The sequence below is a fragment of the Acinonyx jubatus genome, chromosome D4 (assembly GCF_027475565.1).
Source record: "Acinonyx jubatus isolate Ajub_Pintada_27869175 chromosome D4, VMU_Ajub_asm_v1.0, whole genome shotgun sequence".
Classification (NCBI taxonomy): Eukaryota; Metazoa; Chordata; class Mammalia; order Carnivora; family Felidae; genus Acinonyx; species Acinonyx jubatus.
In genome coordinates this window covers 84,040,475-84,062,054 of record NC_069391.1, presented here as the reverse complement: position 1 = coordinate 84,062,054, position 21,580 = coordinate 84,040,475, and the positions used below count along the sequence as shown (strand labels likewise).

The following is a 21,580-nucleotide window of genomic DNA, read 5'->3' as shown; positions in this document are numbered from 1 at the left end:
GTCATTCATATGCGGAATTTAAGAAACAAACACAAAAATAAAACAGGCAAAGGAAAAAGACAAACCAAGAAACAGACTCTTAACTACAGAGACCAAACTGATCCCCCAGAGGGGATGTGGTGGGGGGGCAGCAGATAGGGAAATAGATGATGGGGATTAAAGCACACACTTATCATGAAGAGGACTGAAAAAGGTAGAGAATTATTGAATCCCTGTATTGTACACCTGAAACTCACAGAACACTGTATGTTAACTTTTCTGGAGTTAAATTTCAAAACTTAAAACAATTTCTGAAGGCACTGAAACTAAGTAATTGAGATAAACATACTAATGCAGTGTTTGAAATACTTGAGGCTAATGCCAAAAAAATCCATGATGAACAAAATATCAAAATTTTAAAGGCAGATCAGTACTGGATCCATGACGGATAAAATGGACCCCATTTCCAACTCACTTTGACAATTATTTTCTAAGACAAGGATTCTCACAGTGTGTCCCTGAGCCCCCACAGCATCAGGATTTCCCGGGAAAGTGTCAGAAATGCTCTCTCTTGAGCCCAACACACAGGTTACAGAATCAGAAACTCGAGGGGGAGCGGGGATGCCTAGAAATCAACGCTCCATCAGTCCTTCCGGGCTAGGGAGCCTCTGTGTTCCATAATAGACAGGTGTCATTAACAGCTATGTTGGTAGAAAATGTGTATTACACTAATTTTCCAAGACAACATTCAGCGAGTGTTTGCTACGAGCCTGGCTATATGCTAGGCTCTCTGCATGCATTGGGGATGTTTCTCATACCTCGGTTTTGTAGGGAAGAACACTGACCTTGATCAGGGTTAAGTACACTGCCTGAGGTTGCCCAGCAAGGACACAAGAGACCACAGAATGGCGGACTCGAACATCTGTTTTGTTAGCATATGTGGAAATGTCTCTGCCGGTGGCAAGAGGCACAAAAATGGAAGAAACACATGCCTGGGCTTACCCTCTGACTCGGACTCCTCTTCATCTTCCTCCTCCTCCTCCTCGTTGCTGTCGTCCTCACTCTCTTCCTCTTTGGCAATTTTCTGCCGAGCGCTCTTAAACACAGACTGTAAGACGATCGAGTCTTCATAGATCTAAAGGGTCACAGGGGCACCGGTTACAAACACAAGCTGAGGACTCAGTATCACAGCCACAGTCTCTTCGTCAAGGCACACACCCGCTTTGCTGTACGTGAATCCTATTAGAAACATCAGTGTTAGCTTTTATGCCTGCGGGAAACCCAACAGGAAAACGCTGAACTCTACTATAGACTCACATATTCTTACGGAAAAAGAGTCCACTTGTGGTTGAAATTGTGTGCGTACGTGTGCATACATACTTAGGGAAGGGTAGACTTGCGTACGATATCCTCCCAACTGTGGCAACACAGAACACTTACAAAACTTCCATTTGTTCCTTGAAGTGTTTTGTCGAATGCTGTGGTAACATCTAGAACCTTGTCTAGAATGCAGATCCCCTAACAAAATGGAGGAAGTTGTTCTTTATTATTGGCTTATCCGTACTGGCCATGACTATTCCAATCAATACCTCACTTTCAGTGTATGCACAGACCTGAGCACAGCCCTGTGCGGTAGTTGCTGAGCTCTGAAGCTCAAACATGGTCCTTTTACTCCAAAAATGAAAAATTCAAGTACCATACGATCCAGCAATCCCACCTCTGGGTATATGTCCAGAAGAATTGAGAGCAAAGTCTTAAAGAGAGATTTGTACTCACATGTTTACAGCACCTTTATTCGTAACAGCCAGGAGGTGGAAACAAGTCAGGTGTCCATCAGTGGATTGACGGACAAATAAAATGCAGTACAGAAGGAAAATGGGGTATTATTCAGCATTAAGACGGAAGGAAATCCTTTCATATGCTAAAACCTGGATGAGCCTTGAGAACATAGCCCTGAGTGAAATAAGCCAGTCTGAAAAGGACAAATACCGTCTGATTCACTTATATGACACATCTAAAGTAGTCAAATTTGTAGCAACACAAAGTTGAACAGTGGTTCCCAGGGACAGGGGAGCGGTCAATGGGGTGGTGTTTCACGGGTAGGGGGTTTCGGCTTCACCAAAGAGTTCTGGAAATCTGTTGCACAACAATGAGAACATCCTTAACACTACTGAACTGCACACTTAAAAATGGTGAAAACGATACATTTTAGGTGTTTTGCCAAATTAAAAAAAAATACGGAAGCCAATGGCCTTGGACTCTAGATCTAGAACATAATCCTTTTTGTGAGAAGCCAAACACTCATTAAGGTGACTGGGAGAGCCACAGTGAGCCCCAGAGGTACTACAAGGGAAGAAATGATGGGGAGAGGCTCTAAGGTGGGGCCACTGGGGCAGAATTTGCCAGAAATCAGAATGCAGCTAGATATGTACAGGTGAGGAGGATTCCATCAGGGCTAAGAAGGGGGGGGGCTATTTAGGGAAAGACAGCAAGTGAGAAAGGTAGGGAGGCAAGAATATGATACACGTGGGATTGCACCAAGCAAGGTCAATTTCCTAGTGGTGACGGTGGACTGCTTATGCAAGATGTTGCGGTCTTGTGACCACATAAAGGGCACACGGGCTCTCCCTGTCCTATTTCTTACGGCAGCACGTGCATCCGGGTGTGTGTTCATGGGGCATCCGGGTGTGTGTTCATGGGGCAGGTGTGACTGGACCACGAACTAACTACTTAGCCTAAAAAACAGCAGAGACAGAGGCTATAGTGTGAGGGTAGGGTACGACTTTGGAAAGCAGCCTATGGAGATTCAATTCCTTCTAGAATCTAATAGCACATGGTGGGAAGTAGATGGGCAGGAAAAGGAGCTGGTGAGAGAGTGAGCCACATGTTTCCAGGATGGACGGAGAAGGAAGCCAGCCAAGAGACCATTTAGGACTTTAGTTCACGTGTGAGACAGGGCGGCTGTGGCACCAGAGGGGGACCAGAGGACCCGGAGGCACAGCACCACACTGCCCAAGTCCAGTATGACGAACCCAAAAGTCCATCCAGCGACTGCAAGGGGTCATTCACAGGAAGACATCCTTGTCAACTCCTGCTTATTACCCTCTCTGCCCTGGTTTCCATGTGAGCCTTCTTTCAAGAGGGTCTGGATTGCAGAAGGCCTGCTTTCAAGAACTACTGCTGAGGTCGGCCATGACTTACCGCCGTTAACCTGGAAACCCACAGTCTTTTCCTAAAAGGCATAAAAGGCCCATGCGAGGGTCCTCTTGTTCCCCAGTTTCATGATTGGAATGGACATAAAAGATTTTAAAAACAAGATCAGGAGAGAAGCTCAAGGAACTGAATGGTGGCTTAACACTGTACCAGTTGGCAGGCACACTGACCTCTCCTCTCTTCATCATGATACAAGAGCATTAGCAGAAATACAGACAGGGGAAAAGGGGGTGCTTACAAAAGGGGAGCGGAATTGAGGTATAATTCCCGTGAGAGGATCCTCTCGCCAGTTACTTTCATCAGCTGAGTATCACTGACTCGTATACTTTAAGACTTGCTAACAGTAAGAAAGGGGACTTCTTCACTGCGGTTGGTTTGATAAGCATGTTCTGTAAGCAATTAAAGGCAATGGTTCTTTTTTCTACGTGTATCCTTTTTTGTCCGTTTGCTTTAAATCAAAGTATTTTAATTTCCTGACGTACGGTTATGGTCAGAAAAATGAAGGTGAAGTATAATCAAGTGCACGGTCTCTACAAAAGCAGAAAACCATACCTCTAGCCTTGAAGCGTTATGCTAAGTGATTTCCTTGAATTCCAACCCCAATTAGAAGCCAAGCCTTGAAGGGAAAGCATAAATAGGAGCTATAGCACAGCTATGATACAGAGGCTGGCCTTAATTTGAAAGAGCCACAGCCTCAATTTATTTACATACTCGCGTACGATATAGGCTTTTATTTCTCATTTTTGATTCTGCACCCCCTGGCGGGGGGGAGTAGCAGTGGTTCAAATAGTAGAAAATGAAATAGATCACTTAAAAGCACATAAGCACATCGAAGGTGAAAAGTTTTTCAGGCAACCAAAGACACATACCTGAGATCCCTCCAAGTTGAACGTCTGAGCGTTGTGACAGAGAAGCATGACATCTTTCTCCAGGTCACCCAGGCTCCGGTATTTGTGATTACGAATCCTCTCCTAATGCAGGTTTTGGATAAAATTGAGGTTAATGAAGAGGAAAGGGGGAAAAAAATGCAAAAATCATTACTTGGTCCAAAAAAGCCTGATTTGCCTCCCTTGTCTTCATAACCGCCCTGCCAGGGATGTGGGGCTACACAACTCTAGGGGGCGCTGTTCACAGAGGCCACCCTCCCATGGGGATTCCTTCTTGCAAGGGGGAAGGACCCGCCCAGATTGGGGGGAGGAGTCTGAAACTTCTGAAATAAAATGCAACCGAATACACTATGGGCTCGTGACATGATGAAATCATATACGTGTCAAGGCTCAAGGATATCCCAACTGTTCTAGGGACGAGCCCTAGATGGAGGAGGTGGGGCCGGGGGGGGGGGGGTGGAGGGTGGGGGGTCCACGGTGGTCAGACAGGATGCCACTGCCAACCCCTGACTGTAATCATTTCAATGAATTTACCTTTTTCTTTTTTTATAAAGTTTGTCAACAAAATATCTACCTTTATTTTTTTGAAATCCACCGGCTTCCTAATTAATTCATAGTATTCTGGTAACTCTTTCCTTGAAGGTAACTGAATGAAGACTTCACTGAGCTGCCGCCCTGAACTGTAAGGTTGGGGGGAAACAAACAAAACCATATCCGGTCACGTACTACCAAGGAAAGCTTTTATTTCAGAAAATGTCAAAAAAAAAAAAACCCAAAAAAACTGCATCCCACGTATTATAGACAAGGGGCCCCTTAAATCCAGGAAAAATCCCACAACTAGAGATTAATGCTCCTTGTGCTAACTCCGAAATCACATTAAAATGCCATTAGATCCCCACTTCGGTCACACATGATATGTGAGGTCCACCGTGAGTTCCTCTTTCAGAGTGAACAGATCTCTGTTTTGATAGAAACATTTAAAAGTGTCCTATTCAACCAACCACTCCATTTTTTAATGAATAATAATTGAGTTGGCAAGAAAAAAATTACAATGGCTTTATTTCCACACTCCTTTGTCTTCAAACTCCCTGTATATTCAGAAAATAGCATGTTAGAATATGACTCTGGAAACTCAAATGAAAAGCTTTTGTGTCGCTTTCTTTTCTGTGTTATTCCTTTTACAGTGTTTTACATACTGTGAACCATGCATACCTTTATTATTATTTGCCAGAGGAACCCCTTCATCTTGCCTAACTGCACTTCTGTGCATATGGCCATTTGGTCAGAAAATTAGCAAGCGCGGATAACCTCGTGTTTCTGGGATTAGTGCAGGACCCTCCCTCAAATTCATGGTAGCTTTATTTGAAAGCAAATTTAATAGCAACGAATGCTTAGTAATTTACAACTTTGAAAAACAGTTTATAAGGCACTGTAAGCTTCAACATCACTTAATACTGGAAGCAGACATGAGTGAAGGAACAAAGATATTCATAATTTAGGTTCAAGATTCTAATATCTGGCTTGGCCTATCCAGATCGATGGTAGCTTGTGAGGTATGGTATGGTCATTTTTCAACAAAATCTTGCCTCCCTTATGATGCAGTCTCTACTTCCTTTGTGAAGGCAGAAATACAAAAATAAATAAATAAATAAATAGACAGAAATCACTACCATGTAAATTTCGGAAGGGGATTCCAGGAGTGTGGGAGAATGCTGTGGCTAAGAATGAGTGACAATATGCTGTTTTAATCCATACTCCCAGTTGTATAATTAAAAAATATTCATAATGACAGTTATCATAAAAAAGGCATGCGCAGTAACTCAAAGGGTTGCTTAGCAACCAGTGGGGAAAATGCTGAAGTGCAAAGGGGCCTGCATAAATTAACCGAAAATCCGCTGTCAAAGGAATGGGCGAGTTTTTCTATCATACGGGGGGGGGGGGGGGGGGGGGAGGGGGTCTCTGTTTTATTTTTTAAAATATATACATGGGCCTCATGAATATGGAAATCAGGGGGCACACACCAGAGGTTGAAGAAGACTGCAGTTTAACAGGGAATTAGATTTTTAGGTTATTGTGGGAAGAGCCAAGGAGTTTCTCCCACCCCACAGCCGCCCTGACCCCCCTTTCCCCAGGCTGATAAATCTATTTGTACCTCCATAAATTATACCAGCAAAATATGACAAAAAGTAGTTTATTTATGGTCACCTTCAACATAGGGCCACAATTCCTGGTTTGTTCTTTTCCTCCCATTCTGAGATTTATACACACAAACGTTTTACCTGTTTGAAAAGAAGTATCTGAAAGGCAATTTATTAGCTATCAGTTTTTCTATTTCTATCCGTGTCTTCTCAACAAAGAGTCAGACCTCCTTGTAATCTCAGATTTAACACCTGACCCTCAATGACATCTTCACGATGTCATTTTCGACATTGCCAACAGATGGTGTCATTTTTCTATTGATGGATTACAAGGACATCTTTGCTTTGTACACCTGTGATGCACAGACCCTTGATTTCAGCAGGGCTCTCGGTGAAATAAGAAATAAGCTGTTTGCACCAAGAACGTGATAAAGGGCTTTCCAGCAGGGGCAAAATGGCCAAAACAATCTTGGTCTGATGTCTCTGTCTTTAGTCGGGTTGTGGGAATTCTAGACCCTGTCACGAGACAAGTCCAGAATTATCTGTGCTCCTAAAGGAGAGAGCTGAAAATTCTGAGACTCTGAAAAATCAGACAAATTTCTTCTGTTGATATGGTTTCAAAAGTTAACGCTCACTCAATATTCTGGTCCTATTTCCTTTTTTCCCCTCTGCCTAAGAACAAGGGAGCACTGGGGCAAATGGAAGATCTGGAAGCTACTGAAAAAGACCTCTAATGGTATGTTGGTTGGATCATCATACAAACATGTCAGTCCTCCTCAGCTCTGTATCGATGACCTGACTCTTCTATTCAGGACAGTATCTTTCCTGTGTGCCCATAAAGACCATGGTCAACCCTCCACGTGATTACTAATTCCCAGGCTCCATGCCTCCAATCGTACTTCAAGATCAAGAACCCATTTTCCATAAAAACTGAAGATACTCGCACTGCCAAGCTAACCCTTGGTGCCTCACTGCCCAGAACTTAATTCCCCTATGTATTTTTTTTTTTTCTTTTTTCCAAAGAGGGTGGGAACATCGTACATGCAGTTAAAAGCCTTTCCCATTCCTGTTGGTACCAGGGGTTCTGATGGCCAGCTTGGGCGGGAATGTCAGGAAGACATCTGGCTTTGTGTGACCCAGAGAATGCACAGACGTAGGAGAACCACATGTTGACGGAGCACTACAGTAACTTATTTTTTCCTAAATTAAAGGTTAAAAAAAAAAGTAAATGAAAAAGGAAGTGAGACAGCCTGACAAGAGTTTTGAATTCTTGGCATTTCTTTCTCAAACTTAAGCTGAGCAAAGGCTTTTTCAATATACCTTTTCAAATGCCTTTTTTTTTTTTTTCCAGTGCTGGAAAATTTTGTGTGTGTGTGTTTTTAAAGTACAGAACAATGGACTAATTGTACAATGGCTTGCAGAAGGTGTTCTGTTTCTGTTGAAATGCTTAACCTATCCCCCAAGGTATTTTCCATGATGTCATTTTATATAGTTTAAGGCCTAAGTATGAATCCTCGGCTGGAAGTGTGCAGCTTCCCCAAGACCAAAGGGATATAGCCGCTGCCCTCCCCCAAAAGAGGGATCCACTGAGGGTCCGCGATTTCAGATCTTTCATACACTGATCTGTCAAGGAACAAGAAACGTGAGAAGGCAGAGCGTGGGTGGCGGAGGGATATGGCTACAAGGGGACGCTGGGCAAGCACAGCTCTCTCCAGAGGTGACCGGGCAGGGGACCACGTGAGCGTGATGTGTGACACAGAAAGGCCCTGTGTGCCGCCATGTAAATGCTGCTGTGCAAACCCTGCATGTACTGCTGATAGGTGTGCGCATTACACATGGATACACAAGCATACGACGGGGGCTCCCGTGGCCGTGGGGACCAGTTTCTCTCCCATCACGTCCGCAAACCAGAGGGCACTGCTTTCCCGTCTGTACTACCAGGACCCTAAAATGGTGACTGCAAACATTAGGAACCTCTGGTTACATTTTAGGCGTAGCCTCCCTGGAAGAGTACAGAAGACTAACACTGCTAAGAAGGCTACTGCTTTAAAACGCCGGCTGTTCTGGTTCCCCACAAACCCAAACTAGGAAGATCAGGTATTGGGCAGGAGGTTTTTTGGTTTTGGTTTTAGTTTGTTTTTTGTTTTTGTTTTTGTTTTTTGCTGTTTTATGATTTTCTTTTCTTCTGCCCAGGTTGATGTGTTGACAAGCATGGATTAATGGACACTTGTGAAAAAAAAAAAAGAATTTAGCTCATGTCGAAACGGCCACATTTTTGCATTTGTTAACTAAATAAAACCTATCTTGCCCCCATTAAAGAAGTGATGTCATGATTTAAAATACCCACTTGGAAGGATTTTACAAAAAAAAAAAAAAAGTTACTATAGTCCTCAAGGATTCAAACACAGGAAATCTTTTGGGAAGAGAACTTTAAAACTGGGTCAACATTGGAGGGTAGTAGGTGAAAGCATGCTGTTGCTTTTCAGGGTCAGATTCCTGGGAGGTTTAAAACAAACCACTTAAAAATGCACCTGAAGGGGACCGCACCCTACTTTCCCAGGGAGCCCTTGGACACCTGGGCCAGGCACAAAACAGGTATGACAATTACTTGTGCTCCGTGTTCACTACTGAGGTCTCTCACCTGAGTCTTACTAGAGTACTGACTGAGAATTCCCAACAAGCTTGGAAATCTGAAGAATACAGGAGGTTATGGCAACACAGAATGGGATGACGGTAGACTTGCTTTTGGTAATGGCGGTGGTAGCCGTTAAAAATCACCCCAAAGAGTAGCGTTAGGACCGTAGATATAGGATGTGCCTGAGTTACCAACAAAAATAAGGTTACATCAAGTTAATGCAAGGTAAATGACCGGATGTTAGCAGCCGTCTATCAAGGGCTCACGCAGCTCAGTAAAAACAGCAAGGCTTTATCAAGAAGCTTAAATGCTCCGGTGCTTGAGAGGCTCAGTCTTGATTTCGGCTCAGGTCCTGATCCTCAGGCTGTGGGATCAAGCCCCCCATCAGGCTCCAAGCTGAGTGTGGAGCCTGCTTAATATTCTCTCTCTCCCTCTGCCCTTTTTCCTGGCTCACACGTGTATGCACTCTCTTAAAAAAATAAAAATAAAAGAGTCTTAAATACAGTTACACCATGGTACATGGTTCTACTTTTGGTAACCTATCCTAGGTGAATAAAATAGTATATATGTAATACATAAGTATGTACATATAATAGTTGCATAAATGATGTTCATCACGGCATTATTTAAAGCGACTAATGTAACGCATCCAAAATGTTTACTGGGGAAAGGACAACAGAATGTTAGGGAGTCTAAAATTATGAATTTTAAGATTATGCCTTAAAGAAGGGAAAAATCCTTGTTGTGACCTTCAATAAAAAAATAAATAAAAGAACACAGGATATCAGACTGTAAATGCAGTACAATCGCAACTACATTTTTAAAAAGTCATAAACTTAAGGACCAGAAGGAGATATGCCAGAGCATAAATAAATATTAACAACAATGTCCTCTGATTCAACAAAATGAGGATTTACACACTAATGTATTTTGGAACCATATCATCCATAAATAAAGTAGGTTTCACACACTTTTACTGGGTTACCTTCTTTGAAAACATGCTGTAAGTCAAAAATCTAATCTAATTTTTCCCAGAGAAATGGTATCTAAGAGGTATATGATCAGCTTTTATTTATAACACCATAAATAGCACATTTCACCAACTGGCACCATTTAATTCTACCTTATAAAGCCAAATAAAGAGAAAAGTAGAACAGAATAACTCCATAAAAATTTTAATATATCACAACCATCAGAATCTACTACCTTATTAAGGTCCAATTTATTTCTTCAGGTTTCTCTCCCTGAACTTATCACTAACAAATCAAAGGTGCTCATCAGGACGTGGGATTCTGAGATTATTACTTATCTGCATAGACAAGCATTTTGAGGAAACTTTGGGAGAATCTACCATCTATCACTGGACTCTTCTAGAAAGTGACTCAGGATGTCCAGTTGCTTTTCCCCTTGTACTCGCCTGACATTTCCTAAGAGCAGGTAGAAATATACAATTGTAACTGCCCACCTGTCCACCTGAGGCCTTGGTCGCTGATTATACCATCTCATCTTGTAGACCTGGACGTGACTCAAAGAATGCGTTCCTTGCCAAAGACAGGGACCTACCTGCCCTTCCACTGAGTATTTTGTCCTCTGCTCCGTCCCTTTGTCTCTACTTGGTAATAGTGAAAACACTTCAAAGCTTTAGGCTGAAATGGGACCAAACTCAAAAGCACACAGCTTGGCAAGCAAACAAAATCAAATGCCTCTCACCTGAGCCTCCAGTCCCAAGTGTCATTTTGTTAAAGGGACAGGTTCAAGGGGACACCAGAGTGCTGCTTTGTCCTAAATGGCTGTTTTAGCAAATTCTTAAGAAAGACACGAATGAGGCAGACCTTGCCCCATGAATATGCAAGAACATCTATGCCCGATAGCTGCCATGTCTCAGAGCAATCTGTTTTATTAAAATGCCTGTAGAGTGGTTTTAAAGACAGTTTTATCAGACCATAAGAAAATCTATTTTGTTATTCCAGCTGGGACTCTTCCTCCTCCCTCAGAAAGAGGTCATTTATGCTGGTGCTGGAGTACAGCTCTGCGAGGCAGAGGCCCTGTGCTTCCCCGGTCAGACTGACCCTGGAGGCCTCAGGGAGGCCCTGTGTGCCTTGGAAAGCAGACAGGCTAAGTTTATTTGCGGGCTGCCCACTTGTAAGTGGCTGAGAGAATCATGAAGTAAGTGTCGAGTTGCCGGGAGTGAAAGTATAAACATATAAAAGTATCAATATTTGTCATGAGGAAAAAATAAAGTACTGAAATCCATATTTCCCTGAGCAAACCCTCTCTGGACTAAATGCAACTTCTAAGCTCCAGTTCAGCGCTTCCCAAGGTGTGCTTCAGGGAATACAAGCTTAATGAGTTTTTAAGCTCCCTGGAAAGGGGGTTTTTGTTGGTCAAAGGAGTTTGGGATACACTGGGATGAACGAAGTTCAACAGGTTACTTGACAAAAGACCTCTCAGAGCCTCTAAGTGCACTGAGGGTTCTCCAAGAGGCTATGGTACCGGAATTTGAGGACCCCAGTCTGGGGAGCATCATCCCAAACAATGCGCAAGGCTATGTACGACCTCACCAGGCTGCAACTGCATAGAATAAACTGTCGGCTCTGATGCTGAGCCCGAAGCGTCCGATACGGGGAATGCACGAGGAAAGGCTCTTCACCTCCAATGAATTTTTCTACAAATGTGTCCACTTGGTCACACTACCATTTTATGGCAATTTCGCCATCATCTAATTAGAGCTACTATAGGCAAAGGTGCTTTGGCCCGAGATCCACAGTCATAGCCTTACTCCCCTATTCAAAGAAATGCAGTATGTTGGGTGCTGACGTTGCTAAAAATAAATTTCCTCTAAAAGAGCTTCTTGGCTGGTCCTGGAAGGATGGTCAATACTAGCAACATAATCACGACATCAAGGGCTGCGAAGAGCCATAGAGTGGGATCGGATTTCCTGGGATGGAGTACGTGGGCTGGGTAGTCGCATGTGCACGCACACACACACACACGCACGTATGCATGCACACACACGGTAGGTAGGTATGCACGCGGCACCACGGCACCTCCTACCCACATTCCTGAGTGGCACCACGCAGACTCACCACCACGGACAGAGACCCAAGGGCTGTCCGTGGGTTCTCCTCGCTCACACCTGCTCTGGAAACTTGTCAGTCACGTTCCCACCGCCCCCACGCGAGACCCCCATCCCCCGCATGGCGTGGTCCAGGCCTACTGGGATCACGTGGTCTCTGGGGGGGGGGGGGGCTGCGTTTCCATACGGCCAGGGCTGCCCCCGCACGTGGGCCTGGGTGCCTCTGCCTCGCCCACCACCCCCACACTCTCCTCGGGGTTCCCACTAGGCCCACACAGAGACCTGACGCGTCCACCGCCCCCGCCCCATCCGTCCCCTCCCACCGTGTGTACACACGCTGTATACTCCCACTGTGTCCATGTTCTTCCTTGATCGCTTTTTCCAACTAGGCTTTAAGGCGTTCCGTCTTAGTCATTTCTCCCCCACCTGCGACACTCGCACAGAGACAGACATGGAAAATGCTCAGCACTTCTTCTGAACGCACAAACACCACTTTCACCCTAACACAGCCTCTGAACAACACACATCATAAACTCGGGGCCTTATGGGAAAGCACAGCATATGGGGCAGTAAGGGACGAGAAAGATGCCAGAGCCTGGAGGGAGGCAAGTGTCGAGCCCCTCCCTGTGGCTCTGGAAATTCGTTTAAACGTGTCTTCGGTGAAAACGTATTTATCTAGGTCCCAACTACATGCAGCCATATCCTCTCTGCAAAAAGGCCAGGCGTGACACTGGAGGCTTGCAATACCCTTTAAAGTTGTGATTAATCCACTTTTCACGGTCACATGACCATTTTGATGTTAGAGAGGGAAAAGGAGCTTATGTCTGTCCTTGTTTCCTGGGTTGGGCATCTAGCCACATGGTGCCATTTAGACCTTAAGGCCACCTCTTCATGTTGGGCGACGGGGTGGCGAAGGTGGAAACGTTTACCCAAGACGTTCCCGAATTCAAACGGACCAAACTAACGAAGTCAAGTTATTGCAATCCCAAAATGCAAATCCGGACTGTGTTCTTTCTCATAATGGCCAAAATGTAACATAATTCTTAACATCCTGCAGTTAACACATGATGGTTGGAGTGTCTGTCTGGCTTCTGGGATTGAACACTGTTTACCGAACACCAATAGGAATGATCAAAAATCAACCGTCTGGGACAACAGTTCTATCCCCACACAGACGCGGGTAGGCACGAATCACTCCCACGTTTAATCTCCTTACACACACAACTGGGGATCGGCATCCATTCTGGAATGCCGGATGGAGGAGGCTTCAGTGCTTCCTCCTGGCCCTAGACTGGATCCTACACTAGTGGGGGAAAATGCCGTAAAGGACGTTGCAGGGTCAACCGACAAAAGGGCAATATGGCTGAGCAAGTGGCATACCCGTGTTTTTGTTTGTTTTTTTTTTTTTTTTAAGTTCAAGCTGACAGAAAGACATCTTCGATGTAGGACTAATCGTTCCTAACCCCGAGAAATCACGTACATCCCCCCCTTCCCTTTCACGACCAACGTCACCTCATTCGCAGGACATGCCTACGAGAAAGAGCACTTCTGTTTTCCACCTGCAGCAGCAGAAGCACGCAAAAGTCCAACAGACTGGCTTGGGACACTTAGGACCACGGGGCAGGCACACCCAGATGGCACAGGCAGGGCGCAAACCCCGTGCACACTGGGGTTAACTCCAGAACATCAGACACACTGTGTGCACGCACACATTTCTTCACACCCTGCAGGAGAGCCACGCAGCAGAGGGGCTGTTCATGAAGCTTCTACAGCAAGGCAGCACGGAGTGAGGAGGCCCACGGATGTAAGACAGAAGCTGCCCGAGGGAGGGAGAAGCAAGAGAAACCCATCTGTGAGGGGAGGTGGGCAGGCAGGCGGCTCCCGACGGCCCTTCTAAGAAGGGCATTTACAGGACGGACACACCCCAACCTAAGCGCAGCACAAACAACTTCAAAAGCCATGGCTGGGGGGTTGGAATATCTGCCTCTCCGTCTCCCACCCCAAGTGGGTGTGGTCGGGAGGCTAGGGGAACAATGGGCTGTTTGCTGTCCCGACGGATACCTGTATTCAGAGACAAGGGGATACAAGACAGATCCTGACCTGTTTCCTTCTATTTCCAACTGAGAATTACCGGGCACCTTCTCCACGTTACACCTGCGGTAGAGTAGAAAGAACACTGGAGTCAGAAGACCTGGGTTCGAGTCCCAGTCCGGCTCTTCCTCCTATGGTGGGTGACCTTGGGGGGATTCCTGTCACTTCTCCAAGCCTCAGACTGCTTACCTGCCCGCGTTGTTGACTCATAGGATTTGGGGGGGGAAACTACACAATGTTATGTGTGGAACCGCATTCTGACACACACACACACACACACACACACACACAGTTTTCGAGGAATGGAGAGAAAAGAAAAAACCTTTTTCGTGACGTCTCTGAGACATTTCCTGCTTCTCTTAAACGCGAACATGCCTGTTACTCCGGTTCCTGCTCCCTCTGCTCATGTTTGATGTGAGCATTAGGGTGCAGCTTCCGTGCACTGCTCCAGAAGCAGCGGGGGGAAGTCAGGCAGCATTTGCAGGGGGTGGGGGAACATGACCTTACCGGAGTGCTCTTACCATCCGAGGCGAGCTAGCTCCTCACGTGTAAATAAAACGGGCCTAGTACTTACCTCGGAAAGCTGGAGTGGAAACTGAATAGCACACTGCACGTTGCTGCAGCAGCCAGCCCTGATTTCTGCACACCACCCAGGTAGCTGGCTCCGCCTCCCAGACCTCCCTTCTCTTCAAGTCAGTCATTGGACTGGAAAGAACCATAAATGGCCACCTGAGGTCTCCGGCCCTTCTATGGGCCTCTAGAGAAGCCTCTTCCATTGAGAACTCTGAAACTGCTACCCTGGTGTCCTTTATGTGGCGGGAACCAGAGCAGCGGCTGGGTGTGAGAAATCGCAGGAAAAAAAAAAAACTTCCATCCTGTCCAGACCTTACTCTGGCATCCGCAGGCTGCGTGTGGCCGCTCATAAAATCCCTTCTCAGAGCCACTCCCACTCTTCGGAGGGCGTGAGGCACCGCACAAAGGGAACGGCATAAACCAAGAAGAAGTGGAAAAAAGGTGGGGGGGGGGGCATTAGCTGCAATGTCTAAAATAAAAGGGAGAACAGGAAGGGACATGTTGGCAAACGAAGCTGGGAGGTCACTAAGGCCAGACTATGGAAGACTAGCTTTCCCTGCACTAAGAAGTTTGATCGCACTTGGGGAGGCAATGGGAAGCCATGCAAAGTTACACGACAGTGCGACAGTGAGCTACAGGCCCCGGAAAGGCAGGATGAGGGACAGATTGGAGGCAGGGGACACAGGCAGCACACAGCTGCCCCAGGCCGGGACTCCCATGACACGGTAAGGGCCTAGTGAAGAAGCATGTGGGGCGATGGAAGATGGAGTACCCGGGAGAGGTGCTGGGGTGCGTGTCAAAGGAACTTTGTACCTGAGCGCGTATCAGAACGAAGGCACAGAACTGGGAACACTTTTCGTGCTGCTCATTTGGGACACTGGGTTGATGGTAATGTTAACCACGGGGATACAGAAGCCAAAACCAGACCACGTGGTCTCAGGACATGTCGTTAGGAAGGCAGAGAAACCTGGGAATGGTAAATACTCCCTCAGACATTTTACAGAACATGCTGTAAATAATTCAGAGGACGACGGGCAAGGTGCTGAGAGCTGAAACTAACGAAGATTACAGTTCACGGGAGATGCGAGGCTCTGAACAAGAGAGGTCCCTGTAGGATCATTTCGGATGATTCGGATAAGGAGGGCAGGGGGACAGATCTACACGGGTCAGCCATCTGATCACCTTGGGGGAAGGAAGAAAGGTACACGATACCCAAACAACCACAAAAAAAGAGTATAGGGACACGGATTTGGCTTTAAAAATACTGTTACTACAAATCTGTGTTGGTGAGACAATCCCAACAGTGGTGTGAACAGCCCGCCCTGGATCGAAGCCTCTGGAGGGTGATCAGTGTGGGAAGCACCTCCCCCCCCAGCCCCCCCCCCCCCCCCCCCGCGACACACACACAATAAATGCACATCAGGTCAAGCACTTGAGAGAAAACCTCAAAACCAGGCAACTAACTTACTTACTTTCTTTCTCTCTCTCTTTCTTTCTTTCTTTCTTTCTTTCTTTCTTTCTTTCTTTCTTTCTTTCTTTCTTCTCTCTCTCTCTCTCTCTCTCTTTCTTTCTTTCTTCTCTCTCTCTCTTTCTTTTTTTTAACGAGAACCCATCCCTTCTGGAGAATGGATTGATCAGATGGGGACCTTCAAAACCAGCAGCTCGGCCTTACTCAACTTCAGGGCTATGCCACACCCAACTTCAGCATGTAAAGGAATTAAACGGTACATTTAGTCCTAAGGCTTGCGGTCTACCCTGTCCTTGGAAAGGAGCTGAAATGGAAAGGAATGGCACACTGGCTCTCCTTTCCCAGGTTAAATGTCTTTATAATGATAGTTTTTTGTTCTTCTAAAAAGTGACCCTACACAAGAACTAATGTCATCGTGCCCTCGTGTAAGAGGCTCACATGACCCCCTGCTTCCCTGAATTCTCCTGGCTGGCCACCTCCTTCCTGGAAGGAAGACTGTCTACCTCCTCCAATGCATGCACCGTGAGCAAGAGGGGGGGAGTACTATGAGGTTTTTTGTTTTTGTTTTGTTTTTTGGGTTTTTACCCTCTGGCCCTGTTCTGCAGTACAGGGCTGGAAATACAGGAGGGATGCCATAAATATTTCCAGGATGAATAAATGATTTTCTACAATGTGAGTTGAAATTCAGAACAAGCCAAGACCTTCCACCGCTCTCAGACCTATCAGGAAGGATTCTGCAAATTCAGGTCAAGATGACGACAGTCCGTCTTTAGGGAGGACAGCGGAGTCTCAACAGGGCCAGGGAGGAAGCAGCCCACTGGTCACCAGCCCTACCCCCATCACCTCACTGAGGGCCAGGGTTGTGTCCACCCATCAGACCAGCCAGGCAGGTTTCTTCTGCCTCGCCCACTTCTTCCCTGTGTCCGTCCGCAAAGCTGGACGTCAAGTCCCAACCCTCTGCAGACAGCGAGGCGGGTCATTGTAGAATGCTCCTGCCAAGTCTTCAGACAATTGTCAGGGAGGGAAGAGAGGACACAACCTCACCTTCCATTTCCAGATTCTTCAGGGATGAGGACAATGCTCAGATTTGAAAAGTCAGGCGCAATAAACGTTGAACAAAAGCCACCGACGGACAGGACTGTCGACCAGGCGTAAGAAGGCGCTTCACGTGAGTTCAAGTATCCAGTTGCAAACTAATTACATCCTGAAGCACTGTGCAGATTGCTTCTAGTAACGTTTAAGAAATCACAACGAACAGAAGTGGAGTCAGAAGAGAGATAAGAGCCAGCGTTCCCATGTCAAAATGAACAAGGAGACTTGAGATTGCTAAGCTTGATGAGGACCCTCCATAAAAAGTTAGAGGAAATTATTCAGATGCCACGGGGCTATTTAGAGAAGATAAATAATATCATTTAAGTACTAGTAGGGGGTCTCTTAGAAAAAGCCATGGCAAGCTAACCTCATTTTATTCTTTCCGCGGGGTTTCTAGGTGGATAGATTGGAGAGGCCACAAATGTGGTATCTCTTGGCTTCAACCTTTCTCGATAAACTTGAGACAGGACAGACAGAGTGGGGGACACGATGGCGCAGTCCTGTGACACTACAGACGGCTAATCAACTTTAAGGATTGCTGTTTAGGGGCTCCTGGGTGGCTCAGTCGGTTAAGTGTCCAACTTTGGCTCAGGTAATGATCTCGCGGTTCATGAGTTCAAGCCCCGCGTCAGGCTCTGTGCTGACAGCTGGGAGCCTGCTTCGGATTCTGTGTCTCCCTCTCTCTCTGCCCCTCCCCCGCTTGTGCTTTGTTTCTCTCTCTCTCTCTCAAACATAAACATTAAAAAATATATTTTTTTAAAAAAAAAGGATTAATGGTTAATACATTTATGTCAACCTGAAGTGATTTTCAGGTGCACATGACAGAGATCTGTCCTTTGCCTTTTAGACCGCTTATAGCAAATCTGATGGAAAAAAAACAACAACAAAACAAAAATACAAAAAAAACCCCTCACAAAACAAAAAACCCGAAATGATTTACACAAGGAAACATGATTTTTTAAAAAGGCATAAAAATGATGTTATAATAGTAGACTGGAAAAATGGGACAAGAATCTGTTAAATGGAGCTGCGTAAGGGAAAGAATGAAGTCGGTAGATACAGGTTCAAAAAAAATCAAGCACTTAGTTGACGTCTAACCTTGGCAATATTCAAGGGAAGAAAGAGCTTTCTACACGTTTTGGGGCCGGGGAGCTTTCCCATGTTCATGTGTCAGAGCTGTTGGAAGAAGTTAAGACACTCTTGAGGCAGGGTAACAGAATTTTGGTATCCAGACCAGGGAAGCTCACTGCCCCGCAATTAGCCATCAGAATACCTTTGGAGGTATGGGTGCCCTATTCTAAATGGGACACTAAGAAAGTAAGATGTGCCTAAGGAAGGGGACCAGGATGGTGTAGGTCTAGACAGCACTCTGAGAGCAAAGGGAGGTGTGTCAGCCTCAAGGAGAATGGCCTGAGGTGGATAGCCGTGCCCAAAGGACACTGCTCGGAATGCGGACGGACATACTCTCTGAACGTCCAAGTAGAACACCCAGAAGTCAGAAGGGCTGAATCCTATAGGAAAGGATTGTTGTGCTTACAGCTGCACGTCAGTGTCGTTAACTGCCCCCTGACACAGCGCACTAACTCTCGGGAGGGTCCATAACTGCTGGATGGCAGTCTGTCAAAGATGGTGAGGGGGGCACATCTGAGTTGTGGGAAGGTGAGCCAGGGAGAGCGAGGACCCCGAATCCCTCTAGATCTTTCCATTATCCAAGTAATTACGAGCCACGTCTCTAGACTCGGGATGGCTCTCCCAGCCCCTACCCTTCACTATCTTATTCTAGATCTCATCCCAGGGGTAATTTTAAAGGGTAAGGATGCAAACTGGGATGGATCCTTTTTCTAAAGGAATAGCATCTTAGGTTAAATAGTACATAATGTTAGAACAGGATTCTTAAAAGCCTCCGATAGAAACAGAAAACAAGGCTTATCATAACAAGTCAAAACAAAGCCTTCTAACACTACTTGATTTGGGGAATGAAAATAGTAGGAATGAGCTATAGCTGACCAGTTCTAACTTTAAATAGCAATTACTGCAGAAGGATTTTACATTTGTGAAACACACAAAATTACTGGCTCTTTGGGGTCACATTTTAAAAAGTATCCTCCTTAAAAAAAAAAAAAAAAAAGCCTGGCACTGAAAACAAAGGCAATAAATAGATGCTTAAATTATCCTAGTTCTTCATAAAAAAGAAAGATACATCTGTCCCAGAATCATGCAAGAACTTTGAAAAAACTGTCTCATGAGAGCTAATTAATTCTTATATATCAGTTAAATATAGATGGCAATTCTTATCTAATACACCGCTAATCTGTACAACTGTCAGAACCCTAACACTTGAGGTAAGGGGAGGGAAGTTAGTACAGGTGGTATTTCTTGCACAGGTAGGCTGAGTTACTATATTAGTAGCTGACTTTAACTGTACAAAAATCTCAGCACATGGAGGGGTAGGTACATTTCCCAGCAGTATTTTTCTAAAACCAACAAAAATATAACAATGTATCCAATTAAGGCCTTCCTAATTTGAGCACCTCCTACTTGAGCACCAAGTTTGGGAAGAGAAATAAAACACAGAAATATTCACAATAAGTGCTTTTTTTTTCTAGACTCCTAACACGAAATATACACGAAACATGCAGCAATGGGAAAGGGGCCCATACTCTCCAGAAGGGACCTAAATGTGGGTGGGGGCTAACAGAACGGGCCTTAAGGGGGTACTTTGCAAGGAAGAGTTAAATAAATAGATTGAAACCAGAGAAAACAGGAGGAAAAAAGTACTCGGTGTCTGAATGCTAAAATATTTAAATATTCTTTCCCTACAATACAACCAAAGAAATGTTCGATAATCAGTCCCAGTGAAACTGTGTTTTCTGTTTTTGGAGGGTGTGAGGGGACAGAAAGGATAGAAAACGTATTAGCAAGGACGCTTACTTTCAAGTGCTCAGAGCTCCATTTACCCACCTGATGAGCTAAAAGTAGTCTGAAAGGCTGATTATTAATAATTAAACGACTCAGCAAGCAAGCTTGGCCTGCATTAACTCCTCCAACTCGCCTGACGCCTCTGGAGGCAGGTACGGTAATCATTCCATTTTGTGGATGGTGAAAGTGAGGCTCAGAGGGGTTAAGGAAGTCGCCCGAGCGCCCCACAGGTAGTAGATAAATGCTGGAGTTAAGATTCAAACACAGGTAAGCTGAACCCATGTAAGAGCTTGTGTATCAGCAACGGTGCTGTGCTCAGCTGAGGCGCAAGGGATCTAACCTCCTCTTATGTGGTGGTTTCTAGGAAAGGAGTCAGCCCATAGCTATCTAGGCCAGGAAGCGCAACACCCAGAAGCCTATGGAGCCAGCAGGTGATATAAATGAGTCAAGTGGGCCGGGCGGGAAAGCACGATGATAAATAGTAAGTGGCACCCCACACTAGAAGGATGATTTAGCAGGGTGACGGGTCGGGGGGAGGGCTGCGGCAAGCTGGAGCAGGAGAGCCCGTGGTGGGGGCGATGGGGAGCCATCTCCTCACTCCTACCCGTTATCACCTTGGGGAAACTTGGGTAGAACGCTGCATGATTTTTAGGTTTTTCTAAAAGGACGGAGAACACCTGAAGTTTATAAGAAGTCTCTCCGGGTTTTATGTGTTTGCTTTCTCCCCATCCCCCACCCAACAGCATGAATCATGAAATTAATCAGGCTGTGGGCACTTTGTGGTCCACCAGCTGGTGACCTCTTTTGCACCGTTAAAGGAGGAGCTAGACGTCACCTGGAATAAAAGGCCTGGCTCCTAAACCTCTTCTCGGCTCTGCACAGTGCTCCTGCCGCCCGACTCCACTCGGCAGGTTATGAGCAAGATGCCTGTCAAATACCAAGGCGCACCTGGTCAGAGTAACAGATGTCGCGCTCTGCTCTCCGGAGACAAAGGCAGAGAAGTTGGAGGCTTCTGCAGGGTGATGCTCTCTACTTATTTTATTATTATTATTATTATTATTATTTTTACACCAGGGGCTGATAAAATAAGGCGTCATTGTCCAAGCTGGTTTCCCGGAAACCGTTCCTGCCTGTGGCATATCTTCCAGGAGGGCTGGGGGCGAACAGAAACCTGACAGAGTTACTGATTCTTGGCTTACGAGGAAGCGTGTGCCCGTTCGCTCTGGTCAAAGAACGGACTGGTGGGCCAGTCTTCCTTTCTGGATGGCTGTCATCCCCCCCCCCCCCCCCCCCCCCCGTGTCAATGAGTGGCCTCTCCAAACCCAATATAATGGGGCTGCTCTTTGTTGCCACGTGTGAAATATGCAAGGGGATGCACTTGAAAAAACAACAACAACAACAACAAAGACAAGTAGTAAAAATAGTAAGCAGAGAACCTAAAAACTCTGCAACACAAAGAAGGGCAGGAAATTCTGACTCTTCCACACACACCTCGTGCTACCACTTGTC

General features: G+C 45.7%; 1 protein-coding gene and 1 long non-coding RNA gene across 7 annotated transcripts in view; one reads left to right on the top strand and one right to left on the bottom strand.

Annotated features, from left to right (window-relative positions):
* LOC128312246 (uncharacterized) overlaps window positions 1-8,464 on the top strand; it is a 110,550-nt gene extending 102,086 nt beyond the window's left edge. Inside the window, exons 4-5 of the long non-coding RNA XR_008291277.1 lie at window positions 6,895-6,953; window positions 8,209-8,464. This is a non-coding gene — a long non-coding RNA (uncharacterized LOC128312246). The remainder of the gene's footprint in view (window positions 1-6,894; window positions 6,954-8,208) is intronic.
* Window positions 1-21,580, bottom strand: part of SMARCA2 (SWI/SNF related, matrix associated, actin dependent regulator of chromatin, subfamily a, member 2) — a 178,296-nt gene that overhangs the window by 14,720 nt on the left and 141,996 nt on the right. For 5 of the 6 annotated variants that reach the window (XM_027041104.2, XM_027041109.2, XM_027041108.2 and 2 more), the window contains exons 29-32: window positions 14,029-14,082; window positions 4,654-4,759; window positions 4,062-4,163; window positions 982-1,114 (exon numbers count right to left, since the gene is read on the bottom strand). In XM_027041104.2, the coding sequence (XP_026896905.1) occupies window positions 982-1,114; window positions 4,062-4,163; window positions 4,654-4,759; window positions 14,029-14,082 (395 nt within the window). The remainder of the gene's footprint in view (window positions 1-981; window positions 1,115-4,061; window positions 4,164-4,653; window positions 4,760-14,028; window positions 14,083-21,580) is intronic. The other variant, XM_053205306.1, reaches the window with a different exon arrangement.